The 24,558-nt window shown below is 46.1% G+C and overlaps 1 protein-coding gene across 1 annotated transcript in view; it reads left to right on the top strand.

The window, feature by feature from the left end:
- The window catches only part of LOC143987645 (protein unc-93 homolog A-like), a 991,508-nt gene that overhangs the window by 411,333 nt on the left and 555,617 nt on the right, over window positions 1-24,558 (top strand). Inside the window, exon 4 of the mRNA XM_077486536.1 lies at window positions 24,158-24,387. Within this exon, the coding sequence (XP_077342662.1) occupies window positions 24,158-24,387 (230 nt within the window). The remainder of the gene's footprint in view (window positions 1-24,157; window positions 24,388-24,558) is intronic.

Below are 24,558 nucleotides of genomic sequence, written 5' to 3'. Positions count from 1 at the left end.
TGTCCAGGTTGGAAGCAGGCTTCCCTCATATGGACAGGAGTTCCCCAACTATTATATTACTGAATACTCTATGGTCCCATGTTAAACGACTGCTACAAATACGTGGTTTTCTTGGTCTCACCCCTATCTGGCGGAATGCTAACTATGGCGAGCTTTTTAAGCTCAAGGGATTTGGTAATTGGAGAAGGAGCGGCCTCCGGTACCTCTCACAGCTGTATAGTGGCTGGGTGCTGAAGTCCTTCATGGAAATACAGGCTGAGTTTGGCATACCGCGTAGGGACTTTTTTAAATACTTACAGTTACGACATGCGCTACAGGCGCAATCCCGCAGTATGCAGCTTTGCCTGACAGACCATGCTGTAGTACATGGGATATTCATGCAAAATGAACAAAAGGGTATGATATCTAGGGGGTATGACATGCTTCTTGATGCAATGCAAGACCCGGCACATCTCCCATGTCGGCAGAAGTGGGAGGCGGACCTGGGGTCTATGGACGCGGAGACCTGGAACCTTTGTTTGTCCTCCGCTCCGCTGGCGTCGGTCTCGGCCTCCCATAAACTCTCCCATCTATATCTACTGCATAGGGTTTATAGAACGCCAGTTAAACTGCACAGCTGGGGTGTTAGGGAATCCCCCCTTTGCCCAAAATGTATGCGGGACCATAGGGATCTCCTGCATATGTTCTGGAGGTGCCCAAAACTAAAAAGGTATTGGGATGAGATCCTCGACACTATCTCTTCTGTATTCTCTGTTAGTATTCCGCGGTGTCCATTGGTCTGCCTGTTGGGGGCCCTAGACGAAGAATCGTTAACGCCTTCGGCTCATACTGCCATTATTCGGTTATTATATGTAGCCAGGAAATTAATAGCACGATTGTGGATAACACACAGGGTTCCCACCAGGCAGCAATGGACGGACCAAGTGAACCAGATGCTGATCAGGGAAAAAATAACATACCAACACAGAAACGCACCGCACAAATTTAATGCTATGTGGCAGGGATGGCTCGAGGTTCCGGGGCTAGCCCCCCACCAACTTATACAGGACAGACTTTTACAGGGCTGAATGTGGGTCCAGGGGCATGTGCATGGAGGCACATAGACAATCTTAAACTCTTCATGGGGCTAATCCTATGTCTCTTCCTCTCCCGGCATTTATGAGGGGTAAGAGGAGGGACCAGCAGGACTAGGTAACGGGATGCTGGACGTTGTGCATAACACTGTACTTATATAGCTGTTCCAAAATGCAATATGGTCTCAGAGAGAATGCCACTTTTGTTTATGTTCTTGGTTTATTTTTCTTATTTTTAAGTTTTAATGGCACTTCCTATGTCTCAGCGGTCTACAAACCGGGTCAATTTGTACTTTGTATTACCAGTATTCCTTTAGCCGTAAAAACCAATACTGCTGTACGACTGCATTTCCTGTCTATGTTTGGTTTGTACCATATATGTTTTGCAATAAAAACTTATTTGATTTAAAAAACATGCCTCTCAGCAAATAGCTTGGGGTGTCTACTTTCCAAAATGGGGTCATTTGGAGGGGTTTTGTGCCATCTTATCATTCATTCATCATAATTTTTTCAAAAATCGTGATAGGTAGTGAGGAGTGAAATCAAAAATGTACACTTTTAGAAATCCTGAAGGCGGTGCTTGGTTTTCGGGGTCCTGTATGTGGCTAGGCTCCCAAAAAGTCTCACACATGATGTATCCCCATACTCAGGAGAAGCAGCAGAATGTATTTTGGGGTGTAATCCCACATATACCCATGGCATGTGGTATATCATTTAGTGACAACTTTGTGGGGTTTTTTTTGTAATTTTTCAATCACTTATGATTAACAAAATATATATTCAATGGGCGTAACATGCCTCTCAGCAATTTCTGTGGGGTGCCTACTTTCCAAAATGAGGTCATTTTGGGGGTTTGTAATGCCCTGTTATTTTAGCACCTCAAGAAATTAGATAGGTAGTCATAAACTAAAAGCTGTGTAAATTCCAGAAAATGTACCCTAGTTTGTAGACGCTATAACTTTTGTGCAAACCAATAGATATACGCTTATTGACATTTTTTTTTTTACCAAAGACATGTGGCTGAATACATTTTGCCCTAAAATTTGAGTTTATTAATTTTTTTTGTTATAAATAGAAGTAGAAAAGGCAATCATATACCATCGAACGAAAGCTCTATTTGTGGGGAAAATTATGCAAATTTTGTTTGGGTAAAGCAGTGCAGTGCCAAATTGTAAAAAGTGATCTTTTCATTGAGCAGCCAAATCCTCCGGGGCTGAAGTGGTTAAAATACAGCCGGCAATACAAAACAAACAATGTCCTGTCTCTAATTCTAAATTATTTAATGTAGTGGCCCAGGCATACTTCCATGAGGCATTGCCCATGATTTGAATGCAATCCATGATTCCCGATATCTTCAGTAGTGATGGCCGAACGGTTCGCCCGGCGGTCGTTTCGCGGCGAATTTCCGACTTTCGCCGTCCGCGGGTTCGAACGCCTTTTTCCGTCGTTCGCCCCGGCGGACTTACGTGTTTAATGTATACAAGAACTTTAACCTTTCGTGACACGTTTATCATGTGTTACAGGACAACCAATTGAGACATGACAGCTCATGGACACTTGGACATTCCCCCTAACCTATAAATACACCCGATCCGGTGGCCATTTTACATTCTTTCTTCTGTCACTGTAGGGAAAGGATCCTGTGTGGAGTAGGGACAGAGAAAACGCTAGCTATTTGGTACACAAAAGTTCTTTTCAGGACTGGTATAGGTGTTAGGTCAGCAGCCTGAGTTTCTTTTGTCAGTTTAGATAAAGGGACAGAGCGCTGTATGCTGCTATTTTAGGGACAGCTCAGCCAGATTAGTCTTTCTTCATCATCATCATCATCATCATCATTAGCTGTTACTATCAGGTCCACAAAAGAGCTGTTCCAGCTAATCGTTCCAGCCTACTCTTTTTTGCCAATTTGTATAGGGACAGGCAGGAAGCAGTGTGTCAGGCAGTGAGGATAATTTTAAAGACTTGCTGTTACTATTAGTTCCACAAAGGTTCTTTTCAGGACTGGTATCAGTGGTACGGTAATAGGCTTGTACACGTATAATATTCTTTCTTCCAAATATAGAAAGAATATTATACTTGACTGCTGCCCTTCTGCTGCAGTCTGCTAATCATTCACAACTCACTTGTTCCACAAAGCTCTTTATCAGGACTGGTAACTTGGTCTGTCTAGGGTGCTACGGTACATAGGCTTGGGTGCGGTACAGTCTGCTGTTCTGTAAGGACCGCTATCGGTCCACAATACATAGGGTTGCCGTGCACTACTGCTGACCGCTGCCCTATACTGCAGCAGTCCTTCATTGGTATAGGGACTGACGTACAGTCTGCTAATCACTAACACACAACCTGCTTGGTCCACAAAAGTTCTTATAAGGACTGGTAACTTGGTATAGGGTGCTACGGTACATAGGCCTGAGTGCGTTACAGTCTGCTGTTCTGTAAGGACCGCTATCGGTCCACAATACATAGGGTTGCCGTGCACTACTGCTGACCGCTGCCCTATACTGCAGCAGTCCTTCAGCGGTATAGGGACTGACGCACAGTCTGCTAAACACTAACACACAACCTGCTTGGTCCACAAAAGTTTTTATAAGGACTGGTAACTTGGTATAGGGTGCTACGGTACATAGGCCTGAGTGCAGTACAGTCTGCTGTTCTGTAAGGACCGCTATCGGTCCACAATACATAGGGTTGCCGTGCACTACTGCTGACCGCTGCCCTATACTGCAGCAGTCCTTCATTGGTATAGGGACTGACGTACAGTCTGCTAATCACTAACACACAACCTGCTTGGTCCACAAAAGTTCTTATAAGGACTGGTAACTTGGTATAGGGTGCTACGGTACATAGGCCTGAGTGCGTTACAGTCTGCTGTTCTGTAAGGACCGCTATCGGTCCACAATACATAGGGTTGCCGTGCACTACTGCTGACCGCTGCCCTATACTGCAGCAGTCCTTCATTGGTATAGGGACTGACGTACAGTCTGCTAATCACTAACACACAACCTGCTTGTTCCACAAAAGTTCTTATAAGGACTGGTAACTTGGTATAGGGTGCTACGGTACATAGGCCTGAGTGCGTTACAGTCTGCTGTTCTGTAAGGACCGCTATCGGTCCACAATACATAGGGTTGCCGTGCACTACTGCTGACCGCTGCCCTATACTGCAGCAGTCCTTCATTGGTATAGGGACTGACGTACAGTCTGCTAATCACTAACACACAACCTGCTTGGTCCACAAAAGTTCTTATAAGGACTGGTAACTTGGTATAGGGTGCTACGGTACATAGGCCTGAGTGCGTTACAGTCTGCTGTTCTGTAAGGACCGCTATCGGTCCACAATACATAGGGTTGCCGTGCACTACTGCTGACCGCTGCCCTATACTGCAGCAGTCCTTCAGCGGTATAGGGACTGACGCACAGTCTGCTAAACACTAACACACAACCTGCTTGGTCCACAAAAGTTTTTATAAGGACTGGTAACTTGGTATAGGGTGCTACGGTACATAGGCCTGAGTGCGTTACAGTCTGCTGTTCTGTAAGGACCGCTATCGGTCCACAATACATAGGGTTGCCGTGCACTACTGCTGACCGCTGCCCTATACTGCAGCAGTCCTTCATTGGTATAGGGACTGACGTACAGTCTGCTAATCACTAACACACAACCTGCTTGGTCCACAAAAGTTCTTATAAGGACTGGTAACTTGGTATAGGGTGCTACGGTACATAGGCCTGAGTGCGTTACAGTCTGCTGTTCTGTAAGGACCGCTATCGGTCCACAATACATAGGGTTGCCGTGCACTACTGCTGACCGCTGCCCTATACTGCAGCAGTCCTTCAGCGGTATAGGGACTGACGCACAGTCTGCTAAACACTAACACACAACCTGCTTGGTCCACAAAAGTTTTTATAAGGACTGGTAACTTGGTATAGGGTGCTACGGTACATAGGCCTGAGTGCAGTACAGTCTGCTGTTCTGTAAGGACCGCTATCGGTCCACAATACATAGGGTTGCCGTGCACTACTGCTGACCGCTGCCCTATACTGCAGCAGTCCTTCATTGGTATAGGGACTGACGTACAGTCTGCTAATCACTAACACACAACCTGCTTGGTCCACAAAAGTTCTTATAAGGACTGGTAACTTGGTATAGGGTGCTACGGTACATAGGCCTGAGTGCGTTACAGTCTGCTGTTCTGTAAGGACCGCTATCGGTCCACAATACATAGGGTTGCCGTGCACTACTGCTGACCGCTGCCCTATACTGCAGCAGTCCTTCATTGGTATAGGGACTGACGTACAGTCTGCTAATCACTAACACACAACCTGCTTGTTCCACAAAAGTTCTTATAAGGACTGGTAACTTGGTATAGGGTGCTACGGTACATAGGCTTGAGTGCGGTACAGTCTGCTGTTCTGTAAGGACCGCTATCGGTCCACAATAGATAGGGTTGACGTGCACCACTGCTGACCGCTGCCCTATACTGCAGCAGTCCTTCAGCGGTATAGGGACTGACGTACAGTCTGCTAAACACTAATACACAACCTGCTTGGTCCACAAAAGTTCTTATAAGGACTGGTAACTTGGTATAGGGTGCTACGGTACATAGGCTTGAGTGCGGTACAGTCTGCTGTTCTGTAAGGACCGCTATCGGTCCACAATAGATAGGGTTGACGTGCACCACTGCTGACCGCTGCCCTATACTGCAGCAGTCCTTCAGCGGTATAGGGACTGACGCACAGTCTGCTAAACACTAACACACAACCTGCTTGGTCCACAAAAGTTTTTATAAGGACTGGTAACTTGGTATAGGGTGCTACGGTACATAGGCCTGAGTGCGTTACAGTCTGCTGTTCTGTAAGGACCGCTATCGGTCCACAATACATAGGGTTGCCGTGCACTACTGCTGACCGCTGCCCTATACTGCAGCAGTCCTTCATTGGTATAGGGACTGACGTACAGTCTGCTAATCACTAACACACAACCTGCTTGGTCCACAAAAGTTCTTATAAGGACTGGTAACTTGGTATAGGGTGCTACGGTACATAGGCCTGAGTGCGTTACAGTCTGCTGTTCTGTAAGGACCGCTATCGGTCCACAATACATAGGGTTGCCGTGCACTACTGCTGACCGCTGCCCTATACTGCAGCAGTCCTTCAGCGGTATAGGGACTGACGCACAGTCTGCTAAACACTAACACACAACCTGCTTGGTCCACAAAAGTTTTTATAAGGACTGGTAACTTGGTATAGGGTGCTACGGTACATAGGCCTGAGTGCAGTACAGTCTGCTGTTCTGTAAGGACCGCTATCGGTCCACAATACATAGGGTTGCCGTGCACTACTGCTGACCGCTGCCCTATACTGCAGCAGTCCTTCATTGGTATAGGGACTGACGTACAGTCTGCTAATCACTAACACACAACCTGCTTGTTCCACAAAAGTTCTTATAAGGACTGGTAACTTGGTATAGGGTGCTACGGTACATAGGCTTGAGTGCGGTACAGTCTGCTGTTCTGTAAGGACCGCTATCGGTCCACAATAGATAGGGTTGACGTGCACCACTGCTGACCGCTGCCCTATACTGCAGCAGTCCTTCAGCGGTATAGGGACTGACGTACAGTCTGCTAAACACTAATACACAACCTGCTTGGTCCACAAAAGTTCTTATAAGGACTGGTAACTTGGTATAGGGTGCTACGGTACATAGGCTTGAGTGCGGTACAGTCTGCTGTTCTGTAAGGACCGCTATCGGTCCACAATAGATAGGGTTGACGTGCACCACTGCTGACCGCTGCCCTATACTGCAGCAGTCCTTCAGCGGTATAGGGACTGACGTACAGTCTGCTAAACACTAATACACAACCTGCTTGGTCCACAAAAGTTCTTATAAGGACTGGTAACTTGGTATAGGGTGCTACGGTACATAGGCTTGAGTGCGGTACAGTCTGCTGTTCTGTAAGGACCGCTATCGGTCCACAATAGATAGGGTTGACGTGCACCACTGCTGACCGCTGCCCTATACTGCAGCAGTCCTTCAGCGGTATAGGGACTGACGTACAGTCTGCTAAACACTAATACACAACCTGCTTGGTCCACAAAAGTTCTTATAAGGACTGGTAACTTGGTATAGGGTGCTACGGTACATAGGCTTGAGTGCGGTACAGTCTGCTGTTCTGTAAGGACCGCTATCGGTCCACAATAGATAGGGTTGACGTGCACCACTGCTGACCGCTCACCTATACTGCAGCAGTCCTTCAGCGGTATAGGGACTGACGTACAGTCTGCTAATCACTAACACACAACCTGCTTGTTCCACAAAAGTTCTTATAAGGACTGGTAACTTGGTATAGGGTGCTACGGTACATAGGCTTGAGTGCGGTACAGTCTGCTGTTCTGTAAGGACCGCTATCGGTCCACAATAGATAGGGTTGACGTGCACCACTGCTGACCGCTGCCCTATACTGCAGCAGTCCTTCAGCGGTATAGGGACTGACGTACAGTCTGCTAAACACTAATACACAACCTGCTTGGTCCACAAAAGTTCTTATAAGGACTGGTAACTTGGTATAGGGTGCTACGGTACATAGGCTTGAGTGCGGTACAGTCTGCTGTTCTGTAAGGACCGCTATCGGTCCACAATAGATAGGGTTGACGTGCACCACTGCTGACCGCTGCCCTATACTGCAGCAGTCCTTCAGCGGTATAGGGACTGACGTACAGTCTGCTAAACACTAATACACAACCTGCTTGGTCCACAAAAGTTCTTATAAGGACTGGTAACTTGGTATAGGGTGCTACGGTACATAGGCTTGAGTGCGGTACAGTCTGCTGTTCTGTAAGGACCGCTATCGGTCCACAATAGATAGGGTTGACGTGCACCACTGCTGACCGCTGCCCTATACTGCAGCAGTCCTTCAGCGGTATAGGGACTGACGCACAGTCTGCTAAACACTAACACACAACCTGCTTGGTCCACAAAAGTTTTTATAAGGACTGGTAACTTGGTATAGGGTGCTACGGTACATAGGCCTGAGTGCGTTACAGTCTGCTGTTCTGTAAGGACCGCTATCGGTCCACAATACATAGGGTTGCCGTGCACTACTGCTGACCGCTGCCCTATACTGCAGCAGTCCTTCATTGGTATAGGGACTGACGTACAGTCTGCTAATCACTAACACACAACCTGCTTGGTCCACAAAAGTTCTTATAAGGACTGGTAACTTGGTATAGGGTGCTACGGTACATAGGCCTGAGTGCGTTACAGTCTGCTGTTCTGTAAGGACCGCTATCGGTCCACAATACATAGGGTTGCCGTGCACTACTGCTGACCGCTGCCCTATACTGCAGCAGTCCTTCAGCGGTATAGGGACTGACGCACAGTCTGCTAAACACTAACACACAACCTGCTTGGTCCACAAAAGTTTTTATAAGGACTGGTAACTTGGTATAGGGTGCTACGGTACATAGGCCTGAGTGCAGTACAGTCTGCTGTTCTGTAAGGACCGCTATCGGTCCACAATACATAGGGTTGCCGTGCACTACTGCTGACCGCTGCCCTATACTGCAGCAGTCCTTCATTGGTATAGGGACTGACGTACAGTCTGCTAATCACTAACACACAACCTGCTTGTTCCACAAAAGTTCTTATAAGGACTGGTAACTTGGTATAGGGTGCTACGGTACATAGGCTTGAGTGCGGTACAGTCTGCTGTTCTGTAAGGACCGCTATCGGTCCACAATAGATAGGGTTGACGTGCACCACTGCTGACCGCTGCCCTATACTGCAGCAGTCCTTCAGCGGTATAGGGACTGACGTACAGTCTGCTAAACACTAATACACAACCTGCTTGGTCCACAAAAGTTCTTATAAGGACTGGTAACTTGGTATAGGGTGCTACGGTACATAGGCTTGAGTGCGGTACAGTCTGCTGTTCTGTAAGGACCGCTATCGGTCCACAATAGATAGGGTTGACGTGCACCACTGCTGACCGCTGCCCTATACTGCAGCAGTCCTTCAGCGGTATAGGGACTGACGTACAGTCTGCTAAACACTAATACACAACCTGCTTGGTCCACAAAAGTTCTTATAAGGACTGGTAACTTGGTATAGGGTGCTACGGTACATAGGCTTGAGTGCGGTACAGTCTGCTGTTCTGTAAGGACCGCTATCGGTCCACAATAGATAGGGTTGACGTGCACCACAGCTGACCGCTGCCCTATACTGCAGCAGTCCTTCAGCGGTATAGGGACTGACGTACAGTCTGCTAAACACTAATACACAACCTGCTTGGTCCACAAAAGTTCTTATAAGGACTGGTAACTTGGTATAGGGTGCTACGGTACATAGGCTTGAGTGCGGTACAGTCTGCTGTTCTGTAAGGACCGCTATCGGTCCACAATAGATAGGGTTGACGTGCACCACTGCTGACCGCTCACCTATACTGCAGCAGTCCTTCAGCGGTATAGGGACTAAGAGTTTTGTCACAGGGTCATTTAAAAAATGACATGCAGAGGAAGAGGCAGGCCCTTCCGCAGGGGTGGTAGGGGTAGGGCAGGAGCAACAGGCTTGAGCCAAAGTGGGAAGTTGCAGAAGGTGCGTTCAATTACTTTAAAGGATGCACCAGACTTGGTTGAGTGGCTCGCTCAGCCTTACTCTTCTGCACCCTCCTCATCCTCTCGATCTGCACCCTCTTCTTCACTCTCTGCTATGTGCACCCCCAAAGACACTACCACCAACAACACGACCACCACCACCACCACCACATACCTTCCGCTTGAGTCACTGGAATTATTTTCCGATCCATATCAAGAGGACATTTCTGATGCGCAGCCACTCTTGGTATTGGATCAGGAAGAGGAGGTAGCAACAAGCGCTACTCAGCAGTCTGACGCCAGTACCCAGATCAGCCCAAGGAGGAGGTTGGTCCCCGGTGTTGCTGCCTACTCTACTTATAGCGGTGGGGAAGGTGACGTTGATGATGACGTGTCTAGTGATGTCACGTGGGTGCCCACAAGAGAGGAAGAGGAGGGGAGTTCAGAGGGAGATATGGACCAGCAGATAGGGAGGAGAAGCAGCAATGACTTACATTGCACAGCAGGGACAAAGCAGACTGCAAATGTATCAGGAGCGAGTCATCGACCATGTACGGTCACATCTGGCGCTCCCAGGACACCGGCACATGGCTCCGCAGTGTGGGCTTTTTTTAACGTGTCCGCTGCTGACAATAGCGTTGCCATCTGCAATCTTTGCAGTCAACGCGTTAGTCGCGGTAAGCCCAATACTCACCTAGGGACGACCGCCTTAAGAAGGCACATGAGCAGCCATCACCGAGCCCAGTGGGAGCAACGGAACACACAAAGCCACACTGCAGGCTCTCACCGTCCAGCCTCGTCTTCTACTTCTCCTTCTCCTCTCTCCTCACAATTGTCCTCCACTCCACCTTCCATCACGCCAAGCTCACATTTTTCTGCAAAAAGGCAGGCTTCCGTGGGCCTAATGTTTGAGCGTAAAAAAATGATGACGCCGGATAACCCTCTTGCCCAACGGTTGGCGGCTGGCTTGTCAGAACTCATAGCCCGCCAACTACTGCCATATAAACTGGTGGACTCGGAGGCCTTTCGCAAATTTGTGGCCATTGGAACACCACAATGGAAGGTCCCAGGAAGGAAGTATTTCTCAGAGAAGGGCATCCCAGAGCTATATGGCCATGTTCAGCGGCAAGTGAATGTATCTCTGGCACACAGTGTCGGTGCCAAGATACATCTGACCACAGACACGTGGTCTAGCAAACACGGGCAGGGAAGGTATATCAGTTTTACTGCCCACTGGGTGAACCTTCTGACGGCCGTCAAGCATGTAACCCGTGGCACCCGTGTAGATTTGGTTTTACCGCCACGGATTGCATGCAGGCCTGACTCTTCTTCTCCTCCTCCTACTCCATCCTCCTCCCTCTCCTCCTCAGCTGCCTCCTCCTTTTCCGCTGCTAGCGTCTCTTCCACTGCACCGCCCAAGCTCCCCAGAACCTATTCCACATGCCAGGTGAGACGTTGCCATGCCGTGCTGCGTCTGTTGTGCCTGGAAGCAAAGAGCCACACTGGCCCGGCACTCCTTTCAGCTTTGCGTTCACAGGCAGATGAGTGGCTAACACCGCTCAATTTGACAGTTGGTAAAGTGGTGTGTGACAACGGTGCCAATCTGCTTAGCGCATTGAAACAGGGCAAAATCACGCACGTGCCGTGCATGGCACACGTCTTAAACTTGGTCGTGCAGCGATTCCTTGTCAAATACCCTGGGGTCCAGGACATCTTGCGGCAGGCAAGGAAAATCTCGGCCCATTTCAGAAGATCTTACACGGCCATGGCTCGCCTTGCTGACATTCAGCGGCGACACCATCTGCCGGTCAGACGTCTTATTTGCGATTGCCCGACGCGATGGAACTCAACCTTCTATATGCTTGATAGGCTGCTCCAGCAGAAACGTGCAGTTAACGTCTACCTGTATGAACTCTGCGAAAGAAACGGTTCTGGGGAGCTGGGTTTTTTTTCACCGCGCCAGTGGCTGCTCATGCGCGACACATGCAGACTTCTGCGGCCATTTGAGGAGATCACCAAACTGGTCAGTCGCAGCCATGGCGCCATCAGTGACATGGTACCTTATGCCTTCTTTCTGGAGCGTGCATTGCGTCGTGTCATTGATCAGGCTGTGGAGGAGCAGGAGCGGGAAGATGAGGAAGTCGCAATGCTGGATGAATTCCCAGGGGGGGCTACTCTATCTGAGACAAGTCAACAACAGGAGTCTGATGAGGAGTCAGAGGAGGATGGTGCCGGGGCGGATGAGCAGGAGCAAGAAGAGCATGCTTTAAACCTTTCTGGGATCCCTGTTGTGCGAGGATGGGGAGAGGAGAATGAAGAGGACGACATTATCCTGGATGATGAGCAGGAGCCAGGCCACCACACCGCTTCCACTTTAGTGCAAATGGGGGCCTTCATGCTCCAGTGTTTTAATAGGGACCCCCGTATAAAAAGCATGAGGGTCAAGGACCAGTACTGGGTGGCAACGTACTTAGACCCCCGGTACAAACACAAAATGGCGGAAATGTTACCGCCGTCGCAGAGGGCTGTCAGAATGCAGCACTTCCAGGCCTTGCTTCGAGAAATGCTGCATTCTGCTTTTGCGTGCGCTGGCAGAGGAGCAATTCCCACTCCCAGAGAAGGATTTGCGGGTACCAATCCAACAGCGCCTGCAAGAAGAGGCCGGTTTGAAGATGTGTTGGTGACTTCGGATATGAGGTCATTCTTTCAGCCGACCCATCGACAGGTGTCATCCGGATCCAGCATCAGGGAACGCCTAGACCGTCAGGTGTCCGACTACATTGGGTTAACGGCCGATGTGGACGCTCTGAGGAGTGATGAACCCCTAGACTACTGGGTGGGCAGGCTTGACCTCTGGCCAGAGCTTGCCCAATTTGCAATCGAACTGTTGGCTTGCCCCTCATCCAGTGTCCTGTCCGAAAGGACGTTCAGCGCAGCAGGGGGGATTGTGACCGATAAGCGTACTCGCCTAGCTCACCACAGTGTTAACTACCTCACATTTCTAAAAATGAATGAGGCATGGATCTCGGAGGAATTCAACACATGTGATCAGTAGACCATGTATATGTCTATAAACAATTTTTGGAATCAAGCACACAGACCTTCTTAATTCATTTGGCTCACTTCCCTGACCCAAAAAAGCACACCGTACTATATGCCCCTACCCTCCTCTTTGAAGAGGTTGAGCGGTGTCATATTTCTACTGGGGCTGCTTATTATGAGGGGTTCCCACCATCCCTGTGCTGTGCTGACTTCCTCCTGGGTGTTCTTATTATGAGGGGCTCCCACCATCCCTGTGCTGTGCTGACTTCCTCCTGGGGGTTCTTATTATGAGGGGATCACACCATCCCTGTGCTGTGCTGACTTCCTCCTGGGGCTGCTTACGGTGCTGCTGTCAGCGCTGTATGTCACGGAGCTGCTGTCAGCGCTGTATGTCACGGAGCTGCTGTCAGCGCTGTATGTCACGGAGCTGCTGTCAGCGCTGTATGTCACGGAGCTGCTGTCAGCGCTGTATGTCACGGAGCTGCTGTCAGCGCTGTATGTCACGGAGCTGCTGTCAGCGCTGTATGTCACGGAGCTGCTGTCAGCGCTGTATGTCACGGAGCTGCTGTCAGCGCTGTATGTCACGGAGCTGCTGTCAGCGCTGTATGTCACGGAGCTGCTGTCAGCGCTGTATGTCACGGTGCTGCTGTCAGCGCTGTATGTCACGGAGCTGCTGTCAGCGCTGTATGTCACGGAGCTGCTGTCAGCGCTGTATGTCACGGAGCTGCTGTCAGCGCTGTATGTCACGGAGCTGCTGTCAGCGCTGTATGTCACGGAGCTGCTGTCAGCGCTGTATGTCACGGTGCTGCTGTCAGCGCTGTATGTCACGGAGCTGCTGTCAGCGCTGTATGTCACGGAGCTGCTGTCAGCGCTGTATGTCACGGAGCTGCTGTCAGCGCTGTATGTCACGGAGCTGCTGTCAGCGCTGTATGTCACGGAGCTGCTGTCAGCGCTGTATGTCACGGAGCTGCTGTCAGCGCTGTATGTCACGGTGCTGATGTCAGTGCTCTGTATTACGGTGCTGCTGTCAGTGCTCTGTATCTCCTGCACCCTCTTGTTTGCCTACCCTGGTCCCTGACCTTCCCTCTCCTCCATTGCCTTCATTAGCTCCATAGTCCTGAATTGTCAGAACAATTTCCCAAATAAAAAAAAAATGCTTGTAGTTATCGATCCCAAATTCACCTCATACATGTATTATGCTATTGTCCAGGTGGTGGGACTACGTGCTACCCCCTAATAATTACCCCGTGGCCGCAAATTCGACCTAAAGGTTTGCGAAATTCGCCTCCCATTGAAGTCAATGGAGCCCGCGGCGAACGGTCGTTTTCGCGAACGTTTGTGTCCGTTCGCGTTTCGCGTTCGCGAAACGTCCCGTCGGAAGTTCGTCCATCACTAATCTTCAGCACCACATTTGTGCTCACAAGTGAGTCCTCGTTCCACCTATGCACATATCCTGTTATCCAGCCCCCTTGGATCTTGGCTGTCCCCCTTTTTATATATACAGGTGGGCCTGCCAAAATCAAAAGCCCAGGAACAGAGCTGGACATGTTTAACCTCTTCCCCAGCCTGGGCTGGTTGCTAGATTACTAACTGCATATACTTTTCAACCAGCACACTTCTCAGGATTCACAGTACACACCTCTTTAGAGTCCAATACCACCTGAACTCGGGTAAGATGAGACTCCCATTCTGTACTGAATTTAACAATTTCATCGAGATAGACTCAGGTGTACTTTCTGTAGGGATGTAGTGTTTCATTCACCCCCCTCTTTTGAAAAAATGGCATGTAATGCACTAAGATATACTGCGTTAAATGTGCACTAATGCATGGCAAAATCACACTACAAATGGTCGCTATTGGAAGAATACTTTTATAGTGTGGGAAGGCTAAGAGCAATGAGCCATGATTGGATAGTCATCATTACTTTCTCCAATCATGGCTCTGACAGTGCTCTGTGACCTGATTGGCTGAAGCAATGAAAGCTTTGTCCAATCAGGGCTTCCAATGCACCGTGCGGCGGTGCAGTGGATTGCGGTCATTCGGCAGGGCGAAAAAACGGTCAAACGCCCTGATAATTTGGGTGTTTGTCCAACTCCTGCTCAGGCCAAACTGTTCGCCCATCCCTAATTGTCACAGATTTATAGATGGTTAACACCAATGATCTTGCCTCAATTTGATTTCTATTCTCCTCGTAAGTCAATATGCTTTTGTTTGTACAAAATGGTCCTTGGAAATGGAAATGTCACCATTACCTTCTTTTTTTATAATTATTTTATTTATTTTCAAGAAGCAACCAAACACATATTTTCTCCAGATATGTCCAACAAGAATACAAAAAGAAAGAATGACAATTCAGGTATTACCAACTAACATCGTTCAAGTAGAACATACCAATACAGAGTATGATATGACATAATAGCCAATTCTACAGTTCCTGACAGACATCTAAACTCCCCACATTATTTTGCCATGCTTTGGTGTCTATTCCATCATATTGTAACCTATTGGCCTATGTGCTCCTGTGCCTCAAATTTTCTCTAACTTAATATTCTACACAAAACAATTTTTTTTTAATGTTAACCCTATAAATAAAACCATGGGAAAGGGAAAATATAAGGGCAATGGAGGGGGAGAACGGGCTCTCCTCTTATTATTGCTCAATCTCAAAAGATCTGTTTAAGTCCCCGACATTTTACTAATTAGTTCAATAATTCTACTTTAATTTAGTTTACCATGTCACTTTCAAACAAAGCTCATCCCTCATCCGAAAAAATATACCTGTTCCAAGAAGTCCATGTCTTTTTATAGCTTTCTTTTTGGCGACGTTTAGTAAGAATTAAATCTTCCATTTTCTTAATTTCCTCCACATTTTTAACCACTTAACAACCGCCCATTGCCGATTAACGGCTTCAGGGCGGTTGTTTAACTCTGAGAGGCCGTTAATTAACGGCCTCCCAGAATTCTGCTCTCGCGCGCCCCCTGGGGCGCGCACTCGAGAGCATCCGTGACCGCCGGGTCCACAGGACCCGGCGCATCACGAATCACGGTAAACGGCCGCTCAGCGCGGCCGTTTACCACGTGATCGCTCCGTCAAATGACGGAGTGATCACTTGTAAACAAACCGGCGTCATGTTATGACGCCGGTTCCTCCCTCCCCCTCTCTGTACCGATCGGTACAGCGGAGGGGGAAGAGATCGGTGTCAGCAGCGATGTGGGCTGCATCTGCAGTGCCCACATCGCTGCGCACCGAAATTTAACCCCTCAATTCCCTGCCAACACTCTGCAATACCCTGCCATTACTCTGCATTACTCTGCAATACCCCCATTACTCTGCATTACTCTGCAATACCCCCATTACTCTGCATTACTCTGCAATACCCCCATTACTCTGCAATACCCCCATTACTCTGCATTACCCTGCAACAACTCTGCATTACCCTGCAGCACTCTGCATTACCCTGCAGCACTCTGCATTACCCTGCAACACTCTGCAACACCTTGCAATACCCTGCAACGCTCTGCAATACCCTGCAACACTCCGCAACGCCCTGCAGCACTCCGCAACGCCCTGCAGCACTCCGCAACGCCCTGCAGCACTCCGCAACGCCCTGCAACACTCCGCAACGCCCTGCAACACTCCGCAACGCCCTGCAACACTCCGCAACGCCCTGCAACACTCCGCAATACCCTGCAACACTCTGCAATACCCTGCAACACTCTGCAATACTCTGCAACACTCTGCAACGCTTTGCAATACCCTGCAACACTCTGCAATACCCTGCAACACCCGCCAATACCCTGCAACACTCTGCAATGCTCTGCAACACCCGCCAATACTCTGCAACACTCTGCAATGCTCTGCAACACCCGCCAATACCCTGCAATGCAATACTCTGCAACGCCATACTCTGAGATACCCAGCCATAGTCGGTGATACCCTGCAATACCCAGCCATAGACATCCCCCCCCCCTCCCGCCGCCCTCCGGTGCTTCTATCGAATCGCTAATACGATCAAAGACAGAATCATTTTTTTTTTTTTTTTTTTTTTTTTTTTTCAGGCTTCCCAGCTTAGAGGTGAGATGTGGGGTCTTATTGACCCCACATCTCACTGTAAAGAGGACCTGTCATGCCATATTCCTATTACAAGGGATGTTTACATTCCTTGTAATAGGAATAAAAGTGATCAAAAAAATTATTTTTGGGGAAAAAAATGTCAAACTAAAATAAATAAAGTAAAATGAACAATAAAAAAAAATGTTTTTTTTTAAAGCGCCCCTGTCCCCATGTGCTCGCATGCAGAAGCGAACACATACGTAAGTCCCGCCCACATATGAAAACGGTGTTCAAACCACACATGTGAGGTATCGCTGCGAACGTTAGAGCGAGAGCAATAATTCTAGCCCTAGACCTCCTCTGTAACTCAAAACATATAACCAGTAAAAAAAAAATTAAATTGTCGCCTATGGGGATTTTTAAGTAGCGACGTTTGGCGCCATTCCACGAGCGTGTGCAATTTTGAAGAGTGACATATTAGGTATCTATTTACTCAGCGTAACTTCATCTTTCACATTATGGAAAAATTGGGCTAACTTTACTGTTTTTTTTTTTTTTTTTTAGCCCAAAACTGTTTTTTTTTCCAAAAAAAAGCATTCGAAAAATTACTGCGCAAATACCGTGCGAGATAAAAAGTTGCAAAGACCACCATTGTATTCTCCAGGGTGTTTGCTAAAAAAACATATATAATGTTTTGGAGTTCTATGTAATTTTCTAGCAAATAAATGATGATTTTTACATGTAGGAGAGAAATGTCAGAATTGTCCTGGATGCTCCAGAACACCTGATGGCGCTCCCTGCATGTTGGGCCTCTGTATGTGGCCACACTGTGTAAAAGTCTCACACATGTGGTATCGCCATACTCGGGAGTAATAGCAGAATGTGTTTTGGGGTGTAATTTGTGGTATGCATATGCTGTGTGTGAGAAATAACCTGATAATATGACAATTTTGTGAAAAAAAAAAAAAAAAAGTAAAAAAAATCTTGATTTTGCAAAGAATTGTGGGAAAAAATGACAACTTCAAAAAACTCATCATGCCTCTTACTAAATACCTTGGAATGTCTTCTTTCCAAAAAGGGGTAATTTGGGGGGTATTTGTACTTTTCTGGCATGTTAGGGTCTCAAGAATTGAAATAGGCCGTCAGTACTTCAGGTGTGATCAATTTTCAGATATTGGCACCATAGCTTGTGGACTCTATAACTTTCACAAAGACCAAATAATATCCACCAATTTGTACTTATTTTTACCAAAGATATGTAGTAGTATAAATTTTGGACAAAATTTATGAAGAAAAAATTACTAATCTGCTAAATTTTCTAACAGAAACAAAGAAAAATTCATTTTTTTACAGAATTTTCGGTATTTTTTCCTTTATAGCACAAAAAATAAAAAACCCAGCGGTGATTAAATACCACCAAAAGAAAGCTCTATTTGTGTGAAAAAAAGGACAAAAATTTCATATAGGTCCAGTGTTGCATGACTGAGTAATTGTCATTCAAAATGCGAGAGCACCGAAAGCTGAAAATTGGTCTGGTTATTAAGGGTGTTTAAGTGCCCAGTGGTCAAGTGGTTAAACCACATGCCTACTGTAGGCGCTTTGGAAGAATTTCCAGCCTAGAGGGATACATGCCTTTGCTGCATCAAGCAGATGGCACAGGACTGACTTTTTATAAGTTTTATTAGGGATGTTAGATACATGAAGCAAAAAAAAGCTGGATCGTTAGAAATTCTACTTTCCGTAAATTTTTTAATTATTTGTTGGATCGTCTTCCAATAGTCTTCTAATTTTGGACATAGCCAGAAGACATGAAGAATTGTTCCTCTATCTTCCTGACATCTCCAGCATCGATCCAATAGAGAGGGGTATATCTTTTGCAGTTTTGTTGGGGTCTGATACCGGGGGATGAGCCTAGTTAAATGGATTGCTTGATGATATTTCCGTATATCGGGTGGTCCCAGTCCACCATAGTTTTTTGGGAGTGAATGTTGTTGTCTATTCAATCTTGGTCGTTTATGAGCCCAGAAGAACGCAGAAAACATTGCTGCCACTTGATCAAAGTATTTAGAGGGGATATATATCAGTAGAGCTTGAAGAAGATAAAGGAATTTAGGAAGGATGCACATCTTGAGGATGTTGCACCTCCCTAACCAAGAGTGCATTCCCATATGCCATTTCTTAAGTAGTTCCCTTGTGTCTTTTAACAGAGGTGGAAAGTTTAAATCAAGTGCTTGAGATATGCTAGGGGGGATTAGTGTCCCTAAATACCTCAATGCTATTGTTGTCCATTTAAGTTTAAAACTAGTTTGAAGGTTTATCAACTGAGAATGGCTTATGCCCACCACCATTGCCTCTGACTTATTAAAGTGAATTTTTAAGTTTGATGGTTCTGTATCTATGAAATTCAAGCAGAAGAATCGGTAGTGAAATCGCAGGGGTTTGTGAATGAGAACATCATATCGTCCGCATATGCAGATACCTTCTGTTGGGTGTCCCTTATCTTCACTCCACTTATATCCGGATTTGACCCTATCGTACAAAGAAAAGGCTCTAATGACAAGGCAAATAGGAGTGGTGATAGGGGGCAGCCTTGTCTTGTGCCATTCTTAATCAGAAAGGGCTCCGACAACACTCTTACTCGAGCTGAGGGTTCCGAGTATAGTATACATATACGACTGAACATGACGTCTCTAATCCCTATATATCCCTATATCCCTATATCCCTATATATCTTAGGACCGCCTTCATGTACTGCCAGTCAACCCTATCAGTAGTAGGCACAAACCCCACCCGATCTAGATGAATCAGGGTAGGAATGTGCTTTTGAATTCTGGTGGCTATAATTTTTGTAAAAATTTTAAGATCGGTATTAAGCAGTGAGATCGGTCTATAGCTGCTACATGTGGTAAGATATTTTCCCACTTTAGGTTTTACTGTGATAAATGACGTAAGTGTATCGCGAGGAAATGTTGTGTCGAGTCCTAATCCATTAACTACTTTCTGATCGCCGGCAGTCAAATGACGGCCAGGAGGCGCACCTATTGTGGTGGGAGGCCGTCATTTAAACAGGGAATGCACGCGAACGTGCGCGCGCATCCCTGTTTCTTCGGTGGCGGCGTGTCACGGAGACACCGCTCGCCACAGAAGGGGGTGAACAGCCATTGGTTATGGCTGTTTACCACGTGATCGGCCGTGATGAAGTCATGGCCGATCACAGATGGTCACACCCCCACTATGCACGGCTCGATCGTGTGTGAGGAGGAGATTGCGGTAACATCTCGTTACCGCCTATAGTGTACACCAATCACACTGATTGCCCCCCCCCCAGTAAAGAGGACCTGTCACCACCCCTCATAGTACCTGTCAATCACAGTCCATCAAAGTACCCGAGTACCTGTCACAGCCCATCAGAGTACCCGAGTACCTGTCACAGTCCATCAGAGTACCCGAGTACCTGTCATGGCACATCAGAGTACCCGAGTACCTGTCACGGCCCATCAGAGTACCCGAGTACCTGTCAGGGTCCATCAGAGTACCCGAGTACCTGTAACGGTCCATCAGGGTACCCGAGTACCTGTCACGGTCCATCAGGGTACCCGAGTACCTGTCACGGTCCATCAGGGTACCCGAGTACCTGTCGCAGCCCATCAGAGTACCCGAGTACCTGTCACAGTCCATCAGAGTACCAGAGTACCTGTCACAGCCCATCAGAGTACCCGAGTACCTGTCACAGCCCATCAGAGTACCCGAGTACCTGTCATGGCACATCAGAGTACCCGAGTACCTGTCACAGTCCATCAGAGTACCAGAGTACCTGTCACAGCCCATCAGAGTACCCGAGTACCTGTCACAGTCCATCAGAGTACCCGAGTACCTGTCATGGCACATCAGAGTACCCGAGTACCTGTCACGGCCCATCAGAGTACCCGAGTACCTGTCAGGGTCCATCAGAGTACCCGAGTACCTGTCACAGCCCATCAAAGTACCCGAGTACCTGTTACAGCCCATCTGAGTACCCGAGTACCTGTCCCAGTCCATCTGAGTACCCGAGTACCTGTCACAGTTCATCTGAGTACCCGAGTACCTGTCTCAGTCCATCTGAGTACCCGTCACAGTTCATCTGAGTACCTGAGTACCTGTCACAGTTCATCTGAGTACCTGAGTACCTGTCACAGTTCATCTTAGTACCCGAGTACCTGTCACAGTCCATATGAGTACCTGTCACCGCCCTTCAGAGTACCCAAATACCAGTCACCAGGCCATCAGAGTACCCGAGTACCTGTCACCAGGCCATCAGAGTACCCGAGTACCTGTCACCAGGCCATCAGAGTACCCGAGTACCTATCACCAGGCCATCAGAGTACCCGAGTACCTGTCACCAGGCCATCAGAGTACCTGAGTACCTGTCACCAGGCCATCAGAGTACCAGAGTACCTATCTCCAGCCCATCAGAGTACCTGAGTACCTATTTGCAGCCCATGTCTCATAGAATATATGTTGGGGTGTTTGCTTTCCAAAATGGGGTCATTTTGTGGGTAATTTCACTGTCCTGGTGGTCCAAAACCTTCAAAAGTGTGATGGGTAGGAATGAAATGAGATGTGTCATTTATGCTCCTAGAACGCCTGAACGTACTACTTCAATGTTCGGCCTCTCTATGTGACCAAGCTGTGTAAAAATCCTACACATGTGGTATCGCCATACTCGGGAGGAGTAGCAGAATGTGTTTTGGGGTGTAATTTTTTCTATATACATGCTATGTGTTAGAAATATCTTATAAATTGACAACTTTGTATAAAAAAAATGCGTTTTCATTTTTTTCCACATATTCCAAAAACTTCTGGAAAAAAATTAACTGTTCAAAAGACTCATTATGCCTCACAGATTATACGTTGGGGTGTTTGCTTTCCAAAATGGGGGCATTTTATGGGAAATTCCATTGTCCTGGTACTCCAGGGCCTTCAAAAGTGTAATAGGTGGTTGAGAAATGAGATGCGTCATTTTTGCTCGTAGAACGTCTGAAGGTACATCAATGTTGGTGCTCTGTATGTGGCCAGGCTGTGTAAAAGTCTCACACATGTGGTATCGCCGTACTCAGGAAGAGTAGCAGAATGTATTTTGGGGTGTAATTTGTTGTATGCATATGCTGTGTGTGAGAAATAACCTGATAATATGACAATTTTGTAAAAAAAAATAATAATAAAAAAAAATCTTCAGTTTGCAAAGAATTGTGGGAAAAAAATGACAACTTGAAAAAACTCACCATGCTACTTACTTAATACCTTGGAATGTCTACTTTGTAAAAAGGGGTCATTTGGGGGGTATTTGTACTTTCCTGACTTGTTAGTGTCTCAAGAAATGATATACACCGGATGTACTGAAGGCCTGATCAGATGTGATCAATTTTCAGCGATTGGCACCATAGTTTGTAGACTCTATAACTTTCACAAAGACCAAATAATATACACTAATGTGGGTTATTTTTACCAAAGATATGTAGCAGTATAAATTTTGGCCAAAATGTATGAAGAAAAATTACTAATTAGCAAAAATTTATGACAGAAACAAAGAAAGAGGCATTTTTTTCACAAAATATACGTTTTATTTTATTTATAGCACAAAAAATAAAAAACCCACTAGTGATTAAACACCACTAAAAAAAGCTCTATTTGTGTGGAAAAAAGGACGCAAGTTTCATATGGGTACAGTGTTGCATGACTGAGTAATTGTCATTCAAACTGTGAGAGCGCTGAAATCTGAAAATTGGTCTGGTCAGGAAGGGGGTGTAAGTGCACTGTATTGAGGTGGTTAAAGAACTTCTGTATATGTTTACCAAGAGATGTTAATAAAATTTAGTAATAAGCAATGGTAAGGCCATCTGGTCCCGGAGCCTTCCCTAATTTAATAGGTCCAATCGCCTTTTGAATTTCCTCCCAGTGTAAATGGTTCATCTAATACTTTAATTACTTCCGGCGATAATTTAGGCATTTGAGAGTTAACCAAATATTCTTCAGTCTGAATCAAGGGAGGAGGAATCTTCTGGAGATTGTATAGAGCCGTATAGTATCTTTGAAATTCCCTCACGATATACTTAGGGAAAGAGCATTTTTGTCCTTTCGGCGATACCACATGGGGTATATAGTTCCCCAGGACCTGTTCTCTAAGGGTTTTGGCCAGAACTTTTCCACATTTGTTACCAGACTCATAGGAGATTCTCCTACATATCTGTACATATCTGTATTTGAGCCTTTGCTCTAAACAGCATTAGGTCTGCGATTTTTTATTTTTTTTTTACATACCATTACCTTCTATTGTAATGATTTCCTGTGGTGTCATACTCTATATGTTTGAGAATTTTTTTTATAATAAAAAGATTATGAAACTGAAAAAGGGGTCATGCCCTTCTATGGTGTGATTTTGATGTGACACTTTTGACTGTAGCTACAGAATTGTTTCCTACATATTTTATTCTTTTAAATATGGTTATCTACTTTATCAAAGTGGGTCGTTATTGATGTACATACCGTTGTAATCATTATATTCTATGTACTTTTTGTAGTATAATTGTGTTATCCCACCAATTCCTGAGAAGGCAGATTTCTGTGAAACATGTCGAGAGAGTATCCCTGTTCCACTGTGTGATACAGTAGTGATTTTAGGGCACTCATATGGATACCAAGACAATATATTTTATCTATGCTGTACAGTAGCTAATGTTTTTTTTTTAATGTAAAGATTTTTACAAAATGTAAATCTGCCCATGTACACATGTTAAAGTGGATGGCCACCCTAAAAATAAAAATAGCATTAATAGTCTAAAAAAAATAAAAACATTTGAAAAAAAATATTTTTTTTTAACTTACCAGAAACCCCTGTTGCTAGACAATCTTCCTAATCTGCCTCTTTCTATTCCGCAGCACTTCTTCCTCTTTGGTGAGCGGCCTCGTTGCCTTCTGGGATATGTGTTTGTCCCAGAACACAACGGGGCCATTCACAAAGCGCTGCACGAATGTGCAGTAGGAAACAGGCAGTAAAGCCGCAAGGCTCCACTGCCTGGTTCCCTTAGTGAGGATGGTGGCGCTGGGACATGATACGATGGACGTATCGGCCTCGGGGGGCTGACATCGTGGGTGCCCTGGACAGGTAAGTGTCCTTCTTAAAAGTCAGCAGCTATAGTGTTTGTAGCTGCTGACTTAAAAAAAAAAATTAAGGCTGGAGCACTCCTTTAACATACCAAGTTACTTCAGAAATAAAAAAGAAAAACTAAATATGTTTTATTCAAAGGATTTAATATGTAATTTACTATATATGTAAATATAATTGATTCCTGCAATTTAACTGTTATAATTTTTTTTTATAATAACCTATTTATTGAAACGTGTATATATGTTTTACAGGCCTACGTTGATTATTTCCTCTGTATTAGTTGGATTAGGAGGAGGACCTCTCTGGGCTAGTAAAAGCACTTATATTACAATAATCGGAAACAAATATGCAGAGACTTGTGGGAAATTGGCAAAAGATGTTGTGAACCAATATTTTGGAATATTTTTCCTTATTTGTCAAACTTGTCGTGTTTGGGGAAACCTTATTTCTTCTTTGGTGTTTCACTTAACACCAAATGCAGGTAATCTACATTTTACTAGCTTCACAAAAGTGCATGTATTGATCAAAACATGATTTTGCTTGTATCCTAATTCTGAGTTATATGTATTGTATGCTTTTCTGTTCTTTGGCTTTATTTGAGTCTATTAAATAGTAACAGTTGTTGTAATTGCTGATCACTATCAATGGATTT

The sequence above is a fragment of the Lithobates pipiens genome, unplaced genomic scaffold (assembly GCF_037356315.1).
Source record: "Lithobates pipiens isolate NorthernLeopardFrog02 unplaced genomic scaffold, aLitPip1_a1.2 Scaffold_18, whole genome shotgun sequence".
In the NCBI taxonomy this organism is placed as follows: domain Eukaryota; kingdom Metazoa; phylum Chordata; class Amphibia; order Anura; family Ranidae; genus Lithobates; species Lithobates pipiens.
Note: the sequence above shows the minus strand (reverse complement) of the source record. Positions and strands in the feature narration are given on the sequence as shown.